This window comes from Cyprinus carpio, chromosome B21 (genome assembly GCF_018340385.1).
Source record: "Cyprinus carpio isolate SPL01 chromosome B21, ASM1834038v1, whole genome shotgun sequence".
Taxonomy (NCBI): Eukaryota; Metazoa; Chordata; class Actinopteri; order Cypriniformes; family Cyprinidae; genus Cyprinus; species Cyprinus carpio.
The window spans coordinates 8735489-8756308 of record NC_056617.1 but is presented as its reverse complement, the minus strand read 5'-3'; the positions used below and the strand labels follow the sequence as shown (position 1 = coordinate 8756308).

The window sequence follows — 20820 nt, the reverse complement described above, 5'->3', positions numbered from 1 at the left end:
AACAAAATGCTCTTTCATATTTCAAGGTCTGTCCCTGCAGCCAGAAGAAATGAAAGCTGGGTGCTTGCAATGTTTAAATCAACTCATTCCTGCTTATTTCATTTTTCATCATCACATAGTTACATTTGTATTACAAAAATAATGATTGTGATTGCACAGCTATTTGATGAGTAAGTATGCACATTTTGTATTTTGTGCATGTTTTCTGTTGTATGATCTGTATTCCTTTAGGGAATGTCGTCAGTTGCTGGAAGCAGATGAAAACATTTATGTTGTCTACACTTAATATGAAACCTACACGTGAATGCAATGCCTTTGTCCAAGTTGTGCTATTTTCTAGATTAGAAGAGAACATACATTATATTCCATGTGAGTGTGAGTCTTGTAGGCTGTCACAAATTACCGTGTGTGTGTTTGTGTGTGTGTGTGTTTGTGTGTGTGTGTGCTTAAGAGAAAGAGAGAGGGGGGGGGAGAGGACATGATGGTGGCATAACGGTTTCAGTGTGTTTTCATGCTCAGAATAACCCAGGGAACGGATTGAGGTTCTCTGAAGGGAACTTGTCTGGAGCAGTGGATGTTTTTTTCACCTGCTACACTACATCCCTCACTATCTCCTGTGATATCAACAGCCTCAGTACCAGGATCAACTGAGTATTAATGGGTTATATTGTCTAAACTGATCATTTCTATTCTTTTCACTGGTGAAGGCATGATGATATTTGAGTAGGATCATTATGTTCTAACTGGACTTGAATATTAATTTCACAGCACATGCTTGATTACATAATAACCATATTTGCTTCAGCCTTAAAAACGAACAGGTCTTGCATTGCATTAAGTTTGGGTTTTACAGGACTGTCAATATTAACTTGATCCTTCCTGGGCCGAATTAATTTTGATAAGTATGTACATTTGCGCCATCTGGTGGCTAAACAAAATGAATATTTAAAACAAAATTTATTTTGATTAGCAAAAATGTAATATACACGTGTGTGTGTGTGTGTGTGTGTGTGTGTGTGTACCTTTGATATACTAAAATATTTTAAAATAGGCTACAACAAAATAATGAAACAAAAACGATAAAAAAGTTATTCCCCTAGGTCCGTGTATCTTTTGGTCATTTGATTTTCTACTTAAAATGAAATAAAGAGGAATGATACCTATGAATAGAGTGTGGGTGTGACCACATGACATTTTTTTTTCTGGCTGCTGCATGTTATTGACAAAACAGAAGTGACTTTATTCAATGTTATTTTAATTTTACTGTATGTGATCTACAATGACATGGAATAGGCCTATAATAGCCAACTGATTTTTAGCCTAGGCTACTCATTTTATTCTATGCCTATTTAAGATAAACATCACAGGTAACATATCTTCATTTCTATCACAAACAACAGCAACTGAAGCTATATCTTGAAGAGCACAACAAGTAGGCACTGCACATCTCCGGTCAGTGGATCTCGATCCGCACGCGCCATCCTGATAACAGCGGAAAGAGCTTAAGCTCCGTCAGTTTTGGTGGTAGGACCATAGACATATAAATACCTATTTATATGTCTATGGGTAAGACACCCTCAATACAACAAAACATTACAAAACTCTGTTGTAAAATAAAGAAATCTAACAGGGTGTGCTTTCTGCCATTTCGGTCTGTCTCCCTGAGCTTCCTTCTGAAACTCGTCAGAAATAAACTAGGCTCATGCACCACAGACATAGAACCATGTCTATAGATAGCTCGAAATGTCTACTTTTAAAATCAACAATTTAAATAAAAATAATAATAATTTTATGTTTATGTAATTCATATGAAATCAATGAGAGGTGCAGTGTTTCCCGTCTGAACTCATTAGCTATCTGTAATGTGGTCACACCCATATTCTATTCATACTGTCATCCCCAGAATTCGTGAATTCAGTTCATAATTCCAAAGTATAACCTATTATTTGGACTTAAGAACTACAGTAGACTAATTATGGTGAAAACCTATGTAAATATTTTTTTATTTATAAATAATTATTATAGTATTTTATTATAAATATTATAAATATATTTATGTGGGGTTGGGTTTTTTCCCATGTTTCCCATATATATATATATATATATATTAATCATACAGTCAACATTGTAGTTTTAAAACAATTTCGCTCTTGTCTTGTGCAAAATTGGTGAACATACCTATAACTAATAAAAAGACACCGAACGATTAAAACAAAATACCAAAATAAAGCCTTTATTGTAGGAACTGCTGCAAATGGTTACATAACACAACCAATATAAAAACACTCACAGTGGATATGAGAACAGAACGAAATACAAAACATACAAAAACAAATCACAGAATAACAAAATAATTATATGTATAATTTGGATGGAAATGCAGGCCTAATGTGTTTGCTGGAAAGGATTTTTCTTTGGACACAGGCTGTTGCCTCATCTTGGTGTCACTTTCTCTTTTGGAAATCCCGTATGAGGGCATCCAGCTGTTAAAGCCAATAAGTTAGTCAAGTTTTAGAGAAATATTCACAATATCCTGTCACGTCTAGCTTATGTAATCACTAGGCTATTTGCTGTTGGAAAAAAATCAAGCCAAAACAACACCTGTACCCACCAGTATTGTCTTCAGAATGTTTCTTCCCTGGGGTCTCAGGTAGCTGCATTTTCCTGCCTCACAGAGTTTAATTTCCTCTGAAACCTGATTTTAAAGTAAAATAGAAAGCAACATGATGGCTTAAAGCACATCGAAATAAACCTTTCCCTTAACAACCCACATGAAAAAATACTATAGTAATTACTATAGTGGTTTTGAACCTTACTAAAGTACCTAAAGTACTTGATTTAATTTGTTGCTGTAATTCTATAGTTTCTGTGGTAATATAACAACTATAGTAATATAAACAGATGACTTTACCCAGTACTGTACTACATTTTCTACAACTACAGGGTATATTATACTACAATACACTGCAGTTTACTGTAGTAAAAAACTATGCTAGTTTTGATTACAGTTTATCAGTTCATTATCGTTAATACTACAGTATGCTGTAGCATTCATTAATAAATGTTGTAAATACTATAATATATACAGTATAATACACTTTAGTATAGTATGGTTCAAAAACACTATATAAATTAGTATTATTTCATGTGGCTTATAAACGTAAAAACAGTGCAGAACCTCATCAACGTAAGACACATGACAATAATACAATAATAATACAATACACATTATTTAAACAGCAAAACCTAAATGACAGTAAAGACACTTGTTAAAGAAAATTTCTATTTTAAATAAATGCTGTTGTTTTGAAAACTACATAGATCATATAAATAAACTGTTCTTAATTACATGTATTTTCATTTTAAATCTAATAAAATTTCCAAAAATCTAATAACCAAACCAACTTACCAACCAAATGGTTACAGTTAACGTTTTTACATTTTGCGCCATATTGCAAAAAGACTGTCCTTCTCTGCCAGTACTGTTCTTTCTTATAGACTTAAATTTCTTTGGTAATATTCATTCACACACCTCTGAGGTATCGTAAACGTCTATCTCTCTTTTTCCTCCAGGATACCAGCCATGAGACCAGTGCTGAGAGCTGGCAAACTGGGCACTTAGACACAGCAACATCCCCATCACCACAAACAGCCTGCAGATGTGCACCATAACTGAGGGAAGAGAACAGAGACTGATGAGCTGAACTGAGTGTAAGAGGGGCTAAAAGCTATAGACATGTTTAAAAGTTAGTCAGGTCTGCGTTTACCAGTCTAACAATTTCAGAACTAATGTTTGACTGAAAAGCATCATGACAGTGATTTTTAAGAGTCAATAAAGCACAATGGAGACCGAATGACTGTCAATACGTCAATAACAACCAAATCAGTTTTACAGCCTAAAATCAAAACTAAACAAACCAAAACATTGCGATTACCTTGTATCTTTTGGCACGTCTTTTCCTGAAGGATCTTCTCCTCTACTGTGAAGTCCTGGTCTTGGTAATCCTGATATGGTCTCCTTTCCCTCAAGTAAACGGTTCAGTGAGCTTCAGAGATACGTCTGCCACTCATTCTCTGGAATCTTCCTCCTCCTCTTCCTCACAATTTATGTATCACACCAGATCTCCCCTCCCTGTCTAAGCACACACACACACACACACACACACACACTGACCTCCTCAGTTCTCAAACACTTTGTGTGGTCATTGCGGTTCCAATGGGAGAAGAGCATGTGTATGATAAGCTCAATTCCAATTATCATCTCCAAACACTGTTGACCCCCATGGGACAGTGTCCTTTCTCCAACAAAACACTCATGATTTGGCAACAATATGTCACACGTGCGTAAATTTGACGCTATTCAGATTTTTAGCTTCAAAACCAATCAATCTATCTATCTATCTATCTATCTATCTATCTATCTATCTATCTATCTATCTATCAAATAATTATGAACTCTTTAAAACAAAAATAAATATATATTTATATTTTTAAATTATTCTTTTAATTTAATATTATTTTTAAATTAAATTAGTAAACTTTTTTAAGGCAACAAAAGAAATGGGAATATACACTATAATTCTACTGTTGAAAAGTTTTTGGTTAGACTTTTTTTATGTTTTTAAAGAAGTCATGCTCATCAAGGCTGCATTTAGTTATTCAAAAATACACTGTAAACTGTAATATTGTGAAATATTGTTACAATTCAAAATGAACGCTTTCTATTTAAATATATTTTAAAATGTACTTTACATCAATTTGTGATAGTAAATCTGAATTTTCAGCAGCACTTACTCCAATCTTTGGTGTCACATGATCCTTCAGAAATCATTCTACAGTATACTGAATTCCTGCTCAAGATTTTATTTTTTTTTTAGTTGTGCTGCTTAATATTTTTTCTGGAAATCATGATATATTTCTTTTAGGTTTTTTTTTTTTTTTTTTTTTGTGAAGAATAAAAAAGTTCAAAAGAGCAGCATTTATTTGAAATAATAATCAACAGCAGTGTGGGCTATAAAGAAATTGTATATTTTTATTTATATAAAACTATAATAAATCTACATTTATTGTCCCACTAGCCATCTAAACTGTTGATATTTATTATACATGTATAGGATATTCTGTAATTTTTCATATTTTTTTCAACCATGGCAACTCCAGTGTCCCCGATAGACGATGAGCATGTTTTATTAAAAAGGCAAATGTCTAGCTCATTTCCTTTAAGCTGTAAAAAGTGGCCAGCGTGACCTCACATCCGTCATTTGTGATCCCCTGACCCACACGAAACGCACACTGGCCCAGAGAGAAAAACACTGTGCAAACACTCCACTCTGACTGTGTTCTTAATTACACAGAAGTTCTCCCTCGGGGTGATCGGAGCAGACAGTGTGACGGACGGAGTACGACTGACTCATCGCAGAGTTTCGAGCTCTGATTGAGTTCCTGTCAAATGGTGTTTAAACATGTACAGGGGTCTGTGGTGATAATCCATCCACATCTCAGGTCTGACACCAGGTCTGAAGGGCCAGGAAGGATGGGAGACAAGGTGACACCAGGTGACGTGACACTCAGCATGAATGGCCCCTCAGGGATCAAGTCTCACAGAAGCGGCATTTCTTTAAAATAAGTCAAAACAGTATTTAATATAACTTTTTTCTATTTTAATATATTTTAAAATAAAATACATTTATTCCTGTGATGGCATCATTCTAATATGCCGATTTGATGCTCAATAACTTTTTTTTAAAATTATTATTCAAGTTGAAAAAGGATGCCCCGCTTAATATTTTTATGGAAACTGTGATACTTTTTGTTTCAGGACCGTTTGATGAATTTGTACTATGTTTCACTGTCACTATAGATCAATTTACTACATACAAAAAAAATTAAAAAAAATAATACATATATATATTAGTATAGATAGTAAATTATATTTCTAGTGTTTCAGAGATACACAAAGTAAAATGACTGCAGATAAAATCTCAAGCACTTTTATTAGGTTTGGCCATTTGGCATTATATAATTATATATAATTTGCATCATATATATAATTATATATATACATATATATTCAAATTTGAATAACAAAACACTAGGAAAAAAAAACAGATGTAAATAAATTTTTTTTTTTAGATTTTAAGACAATAATACCGAATAAAAAAAAAAAAAAAAAAAAAACCTAATACATTTCAAAATGGTCCCAGTACAGTTTAATATACAAGTTTCTTAAAAAAGCGAGAGAAAGATAAAAAATAAAATAAAAGCAAGGCAACAGATAGGAATGAAATATAAATAACCTTACATTATGTACAAGAAGGGTGCATGAACAGAAAAGAAAAACCAGAAAGGGTAACATTATTAGGATTCCCGGAACATAAAATAGGCTGTAGCTTGAAATTTAGAAACAATCCAAATAAAGAGAAAGGTTTCAGATGAAATCCTCAATTTTCATTGTTTTTTTTGGAGAGTGGAATCCTTTACTTTTCAGTCTTTGTCCTTTCGCTTATCCAAGCAGGCCGTTTCAATGTCACATTCAACCAAAGAATGAAGTGAGCCCCAGATACGTGTCTTCCCTTCTTGACCAGAAGAACTAGATTGCTCTGCGTACATTAAGAGCTTGGGTTTTGAGGGACTTGTCCTGAAGTCTGGTGCTTCCTCCAGGATGGTTTTATATGGTATGTAAGCAAAGAAGGAAAAAATAGTTTGAAAACAAACCAAAAGCACAGAAAAGCAACCACTTGGGTTCCATTACAGATTATCATACGCCGTACAGGCCACAATGTCCCAATGGATCGGGAGAACGTGGGCTACAAAAGAGCAGGCGGGAATATGCTTGAAGCTACAGGAACGTGATGAGGCACTTTCCCACCTCTGAAGAAGGATCCTGCCCCTGAGAGGCTTCTATTGGCACAGTGTCTCATGTTGAAAGGGTTAGTTGACTCACACAATACTCAAGCAAATCCGTCAGCATTTCATGGAATATCTTAAGATGAAGCCCACAGCAAGCTGTAATAGAAATCCGCAATTCATCATTCGGAATATCATGGATCTGAAATAATAACAGTTTCCATCAAGAACCCTGTTACCATGGAATGACAGACAGGTGAGTGATTCTACCATCTGCCTGGTCTTAATGCTTGGAAAAGTTGAAAGTGTTCACCGCTGAGGGCTGAAGCGTCATATATCAATCTAACTGGCTCAGTGGAGCTGGAAAGGGCTCGTTGACTTCAGCACCACAGCTGAAGTCCTTTACACGGGCAGGAACAGATGATCAGGTGATCATGTGTCATTTCTATTGGAACTTTCTAGATCAACTTTACACCAGTACCTTGCAACTAGAGAAACCGGTGCGATCATTTATCTTCGAATGAAGGAAAGTACATTATGAAACCATATGGGGTCAATCACAGTTGTTAAGCCAATTATCAGACATCCGGGCAAGTAAATGCATCACTTCATTGATTATAATCACAAATACAGAAGGTGCTTTTAGAGCGATATTTGGGAATGGAATGAAACTTCAAGGTGACAAAACAACACAAAAGAAAAATTAAGTGGAATTTCTCTGGTCTTAACACTCAGGGTTTCCTCCTGTTTGTCTTTTTCAGTCTTATCTTCCTCTACCATTGTCTAGTTTGGACCAAGTCTGCACACTATAACATAACGGACACCACAAAGACACACTTAACATCTTCAGTTCTAAGGGACGCCTTAGTCACGGCCCTGTTTAAAAAAATGGATTCAAAAATTATATCTGTCAATCCAGTAAACACAATCAAAAAGCACAGTGAAGTGTTTTCTGCGAACGCACGCGTTTACAGTCGCTGATGCGCCACGGTTGGTTGATTTTGGCCGCGTTGTGCATTATGTAGCTATAGGCAACAGCATAGTGGGATTGAGCTCCCATTCAAATAGGTTTCAGTCACTCAACTGCAAAGAAAGAAGGAAGTTCTTGTTAAAACACCCAGTGAAAAGCACCCTTATCTTGCTACTGCTCTGTCTCTATAGCGCCATTCATGTATGCATTTATATACCAGTAAACTATATTAAGGTCACTCTAAAAACCGCAACAGAATGGCTTCTAAAACCAAACAAATGAAAAAAAATACAAGAGCATATTTACACTGAGAGAAATGGGTAAGGCCCTTATTAACAAGAGCAATATTACAAAATATTCAAGAAGGCATCTCTAATGGTGTTTTCTTTGTTTGTTTTCTTTCCATCTTCAGCACCAATGTGTTTTCATGCTTGCCAGCCAAAAGATTTTTACTCCCTTTTGCTTTGCATTGGCAGTCCGTCTCGTTTAGCTGTGTTTTTGTGAAAGCGTGGACGTGAGTGCATGACTGGGAAAGTCTGTCCGATCTTCTGCAGGTGGGTGTGGCTTTACTTGAAGTTGGCGTAGTCAGAGAAGGCATCAATGTATTCCTGGACCACTTTGTAGCAGAACTCGTACTGCTCCTGTGGGGAAAAGCAGGATGTAATGAGTTGAGACGGACTTGGATTAAAGTACTAGAAACAAAACGAGATAAAAACAGGGGTGTAGAAATGTGATGTAACTTTTGTTTTGAGGATTATTTTCCAAATAAATAGAGGTACAAACAAAGTTCTATAATGAAAATAACATATCACCCCGCCCCTCTATTCTTCCTCTTCTGATGATGTTTTACTAGGACAATTAACAATTCAGTAGAGCTACACTGCATCGTGAGTGACGTGTTTTCTCACCAGTGTCTGCACCATGTGCGGTCTCTGTAGTCTTAGACTCTTCACCGTCTGAAAAACGTCCAGAATGCCCTCCGCCTTCACCCGCTCCAGGACTGTGCTCAGAGCACAGAATGTCCCTGTGCGCCCTGCTCCGGCACTGTTAACACACAAACATCAATTACTCACCGCTCTGTGGATATTAATGAGTCTGTTTCTGGCTTTCTTTAATTGGCTGACCCTGAATTCCCACTGGACACTGCAGCTCTAACTGTTTCATCATTCATCATTGCTTTGGAGATGTAACTATGGACAGGTTTTGGTTAAGTCATACCAAGCACCCATGGATGCCTTCCAGCATTGCAAAACCACTAAACCTTACTTAAGCTGCCAAACCAGTGAGACCTATTCAAGTTGGCATTCCAGTCTAACCAAAATGTCTTGTATCCACACTAGAAGATTTATGGTAAGTTTGAATAACTTATTATGTAATAAGCCGAGTAGTATACTGCTGTAACAACCACAAATGCATTAAATAACTTGTTATTTCCTGTTTTTGTTTTATGGGTTCCCTTTGGAGCACAAAAGGACAAGCCAAAGCCTTTTCAAGTTAAAAATACACTACCTTTCAAACGGGTCAGTAGGATTTAAAAAAAATCACAATAAATAAGCACTTTTCACTATTCAACACTGAATTGATTGAAGTGACAGTAAAGACAAATATGTTTCTATTTCAAAAATTTGTAAAAAGTTTCCATTTCAAAAAAATGCTGTTCTTTTGAACACAATTTTTACTGTATTTATCGACAAATAAATGCAGCCTTTCAAAAACATTTAAAATTGTACCGATCCTAAACTTTTGAATGATGGTGTAATCTTGCAATTTAGCAATCGAAAATTTTAATAAAAATAGGTTTTGCATGTGGAATGTAAATCATGCCTCACAAAAAGCCACCAAATTGAATGTGAAATCAAAAGAATACAAATAAATCTGTTGTTATAAAATACAAAAATATATTACAATATGAATATAAATATCTATTAATATACAAATATATTATTACAAATGATGTAAAATAAGATTTCATGTTTCAGCTTCCTGACTGGCTAGAGGAGTAGATGTGGCTTACCTGCAGTGCACAGTGATTGGGTGGTTTCCAGACTGCTGCTGCTGTTTCTGAACTGCAGCGATGATGTTGATCATACCCTTCCCGTCAGACGGGATGCCCACCTCTGGCCAGCCATGGAAATGAAACTGCCTCACAGCACGAGCCTTATTTTCCTGCAGAGAGACAGAAAAAGGAGAATGGCAATTACATCAATGGCAAACGTTAAAATGCAGTGCAGTGTTTCAAGAGATCCTCTGAAATGGACTTACTCTGTTATTGGTGACGAGAAGGTCCCTAACCGTGTAGCTTTCACTTTCCTCCTCCCTCTTCAACTCAATGGACATGTCTCCACAAACCATCACACCGTCACTAGACCAATACTGAGCACACTTCTCCTGCAGAGAGTGGGGGAGAGAGATTTATTTTTCTATTGCCCCACCTCTAAGGGTTGAAAATGCACTAATGTTTCTGTTGCTAGCGCAGATCTTTAACCACAGAAGTAGAGTTAGCATATTTACAGATGTTACGAACAAAGAGAAAGGAGGCAGGTGAACTTACCTGTCCTCTCTCCTCCAGCTCGGTCAGCATAACGATAGAGCAGCTTCTCCACTCCCAGATCATTCTCCAGAAGTCTTCAATAGTGTGCTGCAGTGGCCCCTGACATGCCATGTACGAGTCCTTTTGCCTATAACCCTGCACACACACACACACACACACAAATATGACTACATTTGTATACACTAGATATTTTGGATATATGCTACCATTCAAAAGTTTGGTGTCATTACGATTTTAATGTTTTGAAAGAAGTCTCTTATTCTCACCAAAGCTGCATTTATTTGATTAAAATGACAGTAAAAACTGTCAAATGGTGGAATATTATTGCAATTCAAAATAACTGTTTTCTATTTCTATATATTTTAAAATGTGATTCATTCCTGTGATGCTACTTATTATCAATGTTGAAGACTTTTTCAATTCTTAAACATTGTTTTCGAAAGATGAACAAAGTTCAAAAGTACAGCATTTACTTGAAATAGATCTCTTTTGTAACATTATAAATCTCTGTTACTTTTTATCAATTTAATGCATCCTTGCTGAATAAAAGTAATAAATTCTCTTTCTAAAAATAAATAAATAAAAAAAATTACTGACCCCACGTACGGTAAAAAGGCTCAAAACATACGACAAAAAAGGCGTTTTGTTTATCACTATAGTTTCCATTATAGCAGCACTGGAGAAGTGTTCCTTTGTTTGATTACCTTATGATTAAGAGCTTCAGCCACAACAAAGCTGCCACACTTTGACTGATCTGCGATGGAGGGATGAACACGTGAGGTCTTTCCCAAAACCTAGTGAGCTGCCTCACTGCCTACTTAGACAGCTGCCTTCTAAGGCAACATCCTAATTGTCATTAAACCTCATAAGTGACTAATCTAAACTTTCGACACTCAGCATCAACTGATTTTAAGTTTGTAATAAAGATACTTTTTAGTATAGAATGAAAATAAATACATTTATAATCATTTGATTTTTTTCCAGTGAGCTTGTCACTAGGTTTTAAAACACTGCAATGGTCAGCATCCCAGGCTCCTAATCTCAACATGGGCGTCCATATAACTTCATGACAGAAAAATGTTTAAACCACTCCCAAAAGAAAAGAAAAGCCTGCTGTGTGGTCTCTCAACAGAGCGTGGAATATTGAAGCATTCCCTCCAGGCTTCCCTGAGCGATATCTCGGTGAGTTGCGAGTAATTGTTGGCTGAGGTCAGACGGGTTTTACTCACATCTATAAAAGAGGCGTTGATGTAGTCTGTGTTCTCCTCCCCTCGTTTTACAGGGATGATCACTCTGTTAAACTCATCTGGAAGAAACAGTGTAGGTTCAGAAAGTAACCAAGGAATGCACATGCTGATACATTTACTACAAGTCACTTTAGATAAAAGCAACTGCCAAATAACATGTAAAAAGATAAAAGCATAAAGATAAATTATAACAATTATATACTAGAAAAAGTATAAACTACATAAATATGTGTTTTTTGACCTCTTACATATTAACGGTAGTGCATTTTTGATTATTCAAAAGTTATTCATCCAAATCACAGTCTGATTATTAAACACTGAAACACAACACACATGGAATGATTTGCAAAACACGGTTTTTCTTCATGTTGGCAGGCAAGTTCCCCGTTCTCATCTTGTCATTCTGGATTTTAATGGAGGTAAGTTTCTAAAAGGGAGAAAAAGATAATCAATAAAACATAAGATAAGAAAACATGTACTACACTTCAACATGGTACCAGTAATTATTTCCAAAAAGCAAGAAAAAAGAAGCTGTGTGTGCTACCTTAAACTCTGCCTCCATTCCTCCACAGCCGGCTCCAGGTAAAGGAGCGTACAGCTTATTCAGGTGAGACTCCAGAGACGTCACTTCTAACTCTGTGTCCCCGTACAGGTAGTGCTCTAGCAAAGCTTGGAATATAAACACATACTGCATCTGTAGGGAGAGATGGAGGGTGGGACATGAGTATTTTGAGACTTAATACAGCTGTATTAGGGCGTTAATGAGAGGTTTGTATGAGCTCACATCAGTCTGGACCATCTGACAGCGCTGGGCTCTGATCCGTGTGACAAATCCGAAGACGTCGACCTTTCTCTCTGCCCCCATCATGTCCAGCATAGCATCTATCACAATGAAGGTCCCTGTCCTGCCAACACCCGCACTGAGACAAACAGATGAAAATCAGTTCCTGGAAATCGTGAACTTTCAAAAAAAACTGCTCAAATATACAGTATACTACTGTTCAAAAGTAAGGTTTTTAAAAATGTTTTTAAAAGTCTTTTATGCTCACCAAGGCTGCATTTAGTTGATCAAAAATAAAGAAAAAATGTGAAATATTAGTACAACTTAAAGTAGTTTCTATTTTAATGTATTTAAAAAAATGTAATTTATTTCAGTGATGGAAAAGCTGAATTTTCAGCAGCCTTTACACTATTCTTCAGTATCACATGATCCTCCAGAAATCATTTTAAAATGCTGATTTGATGCTCAAGAAACATTTATCATCATCAATGTTGAAAACATTTGCAATTTTTAAGGAAATCTTAATTTTATTTTTTCAGGACCCTTTGATTAATCGAAAGTTTAAAAGAACAGCATTTATCTGAAACAAAATTTTTGTAACATTATAAATGTTCTTTGGTTAATTTAATGCATCCTTGTTGAATAAAAGTACAAACCCTAAACCTTTGAATGACAGTGTACTCAAGATTATAAAGCTCTTTACCTGCAGTGAACCACTATGGGTCCAGCGTACTGTGGGTTGCAGTTCTTGACCTTCTTAAGGAACTTCAGCATGCCAATGGGAGTGAAAGGAACCCCGAAATCAGGCCAGCTGGTGAAGTGAAACTGTGTAACCAGCCTCTGAGGCTTCTTACCAGACACATCACCCACCTAAACACAGTTCATCATCATTAACTAAACAAAATTTCAAAAATACTTAAAAAATCCCATCAAAGGCTTTTTTCCTTGAGACAGCTTAAAAGGTTGGCATATCTAAAGTTATGTTCAATTTTTATAGAGCTGTCATTGTAAATGTGCTGACTTTCTCAATTATAGTGTGGATTGGTAGCTCAACAGCTCAGCAGAGAAGCCAGATTAATAACATAATATGGGCTGCTTCGAAAATGATCATCTTCCCACTATTGATGAGATTCATGTCTCACGTTTGCAGAAAAAAAAAATCTGAAATATCCCTTGCATTCAGCTAGACACCTCTTTACGCCTCTACCTTCAGGTAGACGCCTTAGAGCAATTAAAACGAAGTCTACACGTTTACTGAACAGCACTTATTGTAGGATTCTTCATTCTCTTAATCCCTCTGTTGTTTATGCATCTGCATTTCACTCCCTGTAATTGATAGGACATATATGTATTTATATGTATATCAGTGTATGTTTTCATTGTTGATGAGCTTACCAAGCAAAAGTCCAAACAACTAGGTTGTTATGGCAATTAATAAATAAATACTAAGAGTGTTCCCTCAAATTTCTACTTTGCACATTTTTCCCCCAAGGTATTTTGCTATTATTGTGTACACTTTTATAACTTTTATTATAACAAACAATCACTGTCCATTACCATCAGGCCAAGCATATTGTTAACTCCTTGTTGCTTTTACTATTTCACACTTAACTGAATGCCAGTGAAGTTACTGTGCTAGTCTAACCCTTATTCATGTGTTTCTCCAAAATGTAAAAAGTGTCATTTTTAAACCCCGGTGAAGGTTTATCAAGGCCATTATAAGATCTTTATTCATGAACAATGTGTGAACACTGTTTGAAGGTGCGGCATTTTTTTTTTTTTTTTTAAACCGCCGCTAATTAAAGACTCTTCCCAAACCCCACATTATCAATGGTTAAGACTGTTGGTATATTGTGACACAAGAGGAAGCTATCACTTCTTTTAATTAGCTAAATGAGTTCATTTATTGTCCACTTTCAAATTTCAAAATGGCAAAAAACAACCAACTCATCAACCCATCCATTATATTGGTCAACCACTAATGACTGTAGAGAAACATCTGAGCTTCTAACCTGCTGAATGCAGAACTTGCGGATGGTATAGTCAACCAGAACCATCATGTCCTCCACTGACACGCGGATATTTCCGTAGGTCCAGCATCCCTGGTCGGGCCAGTACTGAGCACATTTACACTGCGGATATGAAGCACAATCTATCATAATCATCATCGCCGCAGTGATCATGCATCTTTATTAATGGCCATCCTACTCAAAGTTGCACTCTAAATCCATTATGTGAGACCGCGATAAGAGCTTAGGCTGTAAAATCAAAGATCAGCTTACTTCTCCTTTGACACTAGACTACATCTAATAGATTTCCTGTGGCATTTACCTCTTTCCTCTCTTTCAGATTGGTTACCATGACGATGGTGGCAGTGTTCTGTTCCCAGATCATCCTCCAGAAGTCATTGACCGTTTCCTCCTTTGGTCCTGCAATGAACAATCTTGAGTTTAGCTTTTTTGTTGATTAATAAATGCAAAAGTATTTATAAATGCAATTAATTAGAGCCATTTTTACCTTGTGCAGCAATAAATTTGTTTTTCTCCTGGTATCCCTGAAAAGAAAAAAAATATAGTTTATAATGGATTCTTAAGAATTTAAGCATACATGCTCATATCCCCAATTTTTTTTTTTCTCAAAACAAAACGTCTTGCGCTTGTGGACTTACATTTATGTAGGAAGCGTTGATGTAGTCTGAGTCAGGAACTCCCTCCAGAGAAGTCAAATGCACCCTAGAATGATCATCTGAGAAAAGGTGTAAAAAATAAAACAGAGATTATAAGGCTCCCAGCATTATTTATTACAGCAATTTTCACATAATGAACTCCTTTGTAGGCCTTGTAGCTCTGGTATAAGCATGCTTTATCAGCTCTGGTTTGGAGATAAGTTGTGTGAAAGCCTTACAGGGCAGGATGTTGACATATCTGTTCTTCTCCTTATTCTCCTCCTTCGAGGCAGCATCACATGAGGCCTGAATGGGACATACAGGCAACGCCTGCAGAGCAAAAAAAACAGCTAATCGTACAGGCTGAGAGCATGACGAGGAGATACACACCAACACCACAAATATATATGATGTATTTTAGATGCCATATTTTTATGTCATTCTAAAGATGGTGAAATTTCAAGTCATGACTCTGATCTGTCCATTCATGATTTGGAGCAGTACGGTTCTGTGTTTGTTTGTGCACATACGTTGAATTCTTCCCGGAAGAGTTTATTGTCATCGGCCATTCGGCGGTTCATTTCCTCCTCCAGCTTGTCGACAGGAAGGGGCGGGTACTTCCTGTTGGTACTAGGAGAGCGGGCCAATAGCGGCACACTCTGAAGTTCTGTGAGATGGAAAAGAGGCGTAAGGAATGGGGTAGAAACATGAAGTGGAAAAAAGAAAAACATAAGGAACATAAGCATCTTTTCTGACAAAAAGGTTTTTATTTTTTTTTTTTTACATTTTAAGAATGACTTGCAATTTGTCCTTTATCTGTGTTGTGTTCGGGACAACCAGTAGGGGGCAACACATTACAATTCAAGGTATAAAGCTCTCATGTGATACACAAATCTCTTAGTCAAGATGTAAAAATAAAAAGCTGAGAAGGTATTTGAATGTTACTTAATATATTTGCTACTCTTAAAAACAAAAATTCCCAAGAACGGTCACAGATATACACACACTGTCTTTGATTCCTACCTGTGTCATCAGCTCTGCCATTGGTCAGGCGGAAGGAATTGGAGTGGCTCCCTGCCTGCTTGTACTTCTTAAACCTGCCACAATGGAGTGGAACAAAAAGCCAATCATTACCATGGTAACTGGACAATTCAGTCCTGTGGCCCCCTGCTGCCATTATAGGTTTCCTGATGAATGGAGCTTTCTGAACACTTTCTCTCAACTGTTCTATTATGACAGTGCAAATGTTTGCTGGTTCTTCCGTACTTTGCTTGTAGCTTATAACTTTGTCTTTATGTAGTTTTTTTTTTTAACTGGAATCTATGTTGCAAGCACTTTTTGTACTGAATTAACAGCTGAAAGTTTCTGATTACTGGGGCTCACCTGAGCATATACAGGACGATGATGATGAAGACAATGACCAGCAGAGAGGACAGGGCAACCATCACTGCCATGATAGCTGTGTCATCTGAGTTGAGGACAAAATGAGTTGTTAAAGTGTTTTATTCGTAAAAATAAATGCAATCTTGGTGAACATAAGAGAGTTCTTTCAAAAACATTAAAATCTCTTACCAACCCCAAAATTCTGAACGGTATGTAAAAATAATCATTTTGGAATTTCAAAAAAACTTAACATGGGTAACATATATAAAGTAAAATATATTTTTTAATGATATTTCATTTGTTATTTTTATGTATGTATGTGTATATGTATGTATTTATTATTTTATATCTTAAATCAGACGTATAGCCTAATATATTGCCAGCAGTCATTTAGAAAGCCTCATTTTGGTTGACCACAAGTCAATTCTTCATTCCTTTGACTGGTAATGTATAAGCAACTCTTAAAACTTCATTCTGCATGAAAATTTGAGTGAAAATGGTAACAGAAACTTACCTTGCCCACCATCATCTTCATTACATGAGAAAAACAAAGACACAACAGCAATCCATTAAAATGACAGAACACACACTGGAAAGTGTAAACAGTTCTTTATACACATTTGGAAAAGACTAGGATAAAAGCTCAATCTGTTTCAAAATGAACAAAAACGCAAATGGTACCTGGAGGCTTGCTGAAGTCAGCTGTGGTGGCATCTGCAGGGGCAGACGGGGTGTCTGTCTCAGGCTCTGAAGTGGATTGAGTGGGTGTTGGATCAGGTGTAGGGGGCTCTGTTGTTGCCAAAACTCCAGTTTTAAGGGTGGTGAGGGATGGGGATTCAGCAGATGGGGTTGGGGGGGCGGCTGGTGCCTTGGTAGGGACGGGCAGAATCGGAGGGGTGACAACAGGAGGGGCTGTGGGAACCTCTGGGGTCACCACGCCTACAGAGTCATTGAGTCCTGTAGTTACAACAATTTCAGGGGACGGTCCCGTAGATGGGGTGGATGACGGGGGTGTCTGGGTGACTACAGAGGGTGATGTGGGAGGAGAGTGTGTAGGTTTGATGGTCAGGACTGCACCTGAGAGAGAAAGATGTGTCATGGTTTCCACAAAAGTATCAAGCAGCACAAATTTTCAACATGGATAATAATAAGAAATGTTTATGAGCAGCAACTCGGCATATTAGAATGATTTCTGAAGGATCATGTGACACTGAAGACTGGAGTAATGATGCAAAAAATTCAGCTTTGGCATCATAGGAATAAATCTAATTTTTAATTATATTAAATAGAAAACGGTTATTTTAAATTGTAAAAATATTTCAAAATATTACTGTTTTTTACTGTATTTGTGGTCAAATAAATGCAGCCTAGGTGAGCATAAGAGACTACTTTCAGCAACATTTTAGAATTCTTACCAACTCCAAACTCTAACAGGTGAACGTTGAGTATCTCACTAAACAAAAGTAGGTGTGTGAGGAAATTCCTAGGTAATTTTCTGGGCCTCAAATTTTTTACATTCTTTAGTGGGAGCAGATGGATTGCAATGGTACAACTTCATGTACTTAATAAAGAAGGATTTCTTTTAATGTCCTATACATGAATGTTTCAGATTAAATACCACTTATCTCAATTTGATAAACTGACATAATAAATTACTGAAAGTCACAAGCCAAGACCAATCTGGGGTAAAGTTGCTCTGCAGGAAATGCATCAACACCAAAGAATAACTAGGCCTTCTAAGGGTACTTAGTGTTTTTTTTTTTCCTAATGGAGGCAAGGTGATTACATTAACCAAGGATTTTGTGTTCTATAAAGATGCCTTACCTGAAGGGTCAGGGAGTGTCTGGGCCGTGCTGAGGGCCACAAAGGCCACATGGAGTAGCAGGAGCAGGGGATACACACCCATACTGCCCTGAATCAGAGTAAACAAAACATGAGCCAAAAGCAATCTATGCCACGTTTCAGTCTTATAAATGAACACTATTCAGAAACCCTTCTTTTGATGGAGCCTCCCATGCAGGCTCCATCAAAATATATAGTGCTCTGCCAAACATTTAGAGATCCATCAATATCTTTCCAACTCAAGCTATAGCGAGAGTTTGGGACGTAGCTACTATAGCAAGCTGAGCCAGAGGGTGTTACAGGAACATGGCTCCCGTTACATTTGAAAAGAAACTCAGATTTGGTTACAGAACTACAAACCCATTTGATGGAATGTTTGGGTTTCATTCGAACCTGTTGAATGCCAAACTTGGTGATTCATAAAATGCAAGTCAACGGCTGCCATCACTTGAGGGTCAAAAAAGAATATGCAGGCAATACAAAATCAATACCCATAGATCCTGATGATATATTGAGGTCTTATGAAGCGAAAAAGTCAGTCTGTGCAGTTATTTACGACATTATTATCTGTAATCCACAGCCTCAGGGAAACAGTCCAGAGTGAAGTCTGGTTCGTGAATGAATCGTTCTTTAGAAATGAATATGTTCAGTGATGAACAAAGTTCACCAAATCAGACTGTAATACTGTTGTAAATAATGTTACATTTCTTGCACAGGCCATTCGTTTCTCTTCATGTGCCTCAATATATCATCAGGAACTATTATGAAGTATTCATTTTTTGGATTCTCAAGTGATGGTAGCTGTTGCCTGAGGGTAGGTAAATTATGAGCAAATTTTTATTTTTAGGTTAACTATCCCTTTAACTATTTAACAGCACTAACAAAATCCTATTATTATTATTATTTAGAAAGGATTGTCCCCACAGGAACCTTCTGATTGTCAAGGATCAAATTAATAAACTTACCTGGAGAAACGAAACCTGCATCACTCACTCATTCGCACAATGATCTCCTGTAGATGAAAAAAGAAAAGGAGGCCTTATCATTAAAACTCAGCAACAACATTAACATTTACATCTACAGTAACACACATTTATGATACTGTTCACAATCACATAGGAAAATCAAAAATGATTTATTCTTTAATATTAATATCCTTACAATGAATATTAAAAGTTTACTTCAAAATGATAATGCAATTGGTGGAATTTTTTAATATTTAAATAAATTTGATTTTGGTAACTATAAAAAACAAGATGATAATCATAAATTACCCTTACTGAATAGTGAAATTTGACTGGTATAGGTATCAATAACTGACTTTTAGTATGGTGGCAACCGCCATTCATAAGCAGCACACATGGCCATGTATCTCAACATGAGCAACAGATACTAGACGGTCAACGTCCAAGCGTCTTTATTCATCCAGCAGATGCCTGCGGATTTGGTCCGAGGGGATTAAGCTTTTAGATGTGAGATGGGTTGATGTGAGGAGTGAACATATAATCACAGCATCTGAAGCCAAGATCCAGAGTATAGCAGGCTGACCTCAACGGTGTCTCACTGACTAAACTGTGATAATCCTCATGTCAATATAAAGGGTCAGACCCTGAAATAATCCAGCCCCGTCTGCCACTCATCAAGCAAGAGCATCCGTGCTGCCACTGCTCTTCAGATGGGCCAATCAGCTTCCAATTTCTTCTTAGCAACGAACCCCTGTCATCCAAACATCAGCAGGCCCTGCCCTATAATCGCCAAGAGCTTTCGGTGGATCATCAAGAGACAGTTTGAGCTGCTTACATGAGAATTTCAATAATTACGCCACAATTCGAAAAATGGCATTGCGGAGACTTTTATAAAGAAACCTTTCATATGGGAATAGCTCATCCAAAATATGAATATTGTGTTATTTGCACACCCTCATGTTGTTCGAGACTCTTACAGAGCTCAACAATAAGAGTTTTGTCTGACGGCCCCGTGGGGTCAGTAGTTCAGATTTATACGGACCCTGCCAATATTGTCACTGGCGCTATAGCACTAAAAATGATGCGTTATATAATTATAAACATATATAAAATATTTAGAGTTAATATTTATTTTCATTCAACAAAGCTTTACTTTACAAAAAATACATATTAAAATTATAGTAATAATATTGATTTTAGACATTTTTGTTTGCAACTGTAGTGTCACTTTCTAAAAGCAATGAATTTATACAAAATATAGTTCTCCGTTCCATTTTCTCCCACATCTACATGGCATCTATATAATCACTGGGGTCAAGATGCCCACAATTACAACCCTGTTTTCTGGGGCACAAGCCATGTAAACCAAACAACTTAACTGGTTGTCTTGGTTAATTGTGTGATGCCAAATTTCAAACCATGTGTGATTCTCACCATGATGTTTTTCCTACTCATTTATGGTGGTTGCTAAACTATTAGTATCATTCTTCCTTGGGGTTAGTGATTTGAACGAATGGCATAAAAGGGCAAAAAAGTTAAGGTAAAAACCTTAGCAACCGTGCATTGATGC

At 36.7% G+C, this 20820-nt stretch overlaps 2 protein-coding genes across 2 annotated transcripts; both read right to left on the bottom strand.

The window, feature by feature from the left end:
* Positions 1-2326: 2326 nt before the first annotated feature.
* Positions 2327-4259, bottom strand: gnrh2 (gonadotropin-releasing hormone 2). Its single transcript, XM_019096440.2, has 4 exons — positions 3936-4259; positions 3533-3672; positions 2612-2695; positions 2327-2483 (listed from the first exon to the last, which is right to left on the bottom strand). The coding sequence occupies exons 2-4, from the start codon at positions 3668-3670 to the stop codon at positions 2445-2447; spliced, it is 261 nt and encodes an 86-aa protein (XP_018951985.1). The 5' UTR covers positions 3671-3672; positions 3936-4259; the 3' UTR covers positions 2327-2444.
* A 2194-nt stretch (positions 4260-6453) lies between these two features.
* Positions 6454-19373, bottom strand: LOC109081452 (receptor-type tyrosine-protein phosphatase alpha-like). Its single transcript, XM_042747556.1, has 22 exons — positions 19251-19373; positions 18268-18355; positions 17125-17520; positions 16958-16972; positions 16444-16528; positions 16084-16157; positions 15591-15727; positions 15300-15390; positions 15064-15140; positions 14913-14949; positions 14727-14824; positions 14408-14527; positions 13099-13265; positions 12399-12534; positions 12159-12308; positions 11948-12041; positions 11597-11673; positions 10368-10502; positions 10079-10204; positions 9831-9982; positions 8725-8860; positions 6454-8457 (listed from the first exon to the last, which is right to left on the bottom strand). Exons 1-22 carry the CDS (start codon positions 19269-19271, stop codon positions 8383-8385), a joined length of 2487 nt encoding a protein of 828 aa, XP_042603490.1. The 5' UTR covers positions 19272-19373; the 3' UTR covers positions 6454-8382.
* Between the last annotated feature and the right edge of the window lie 1447 nt (positions 19374-20820).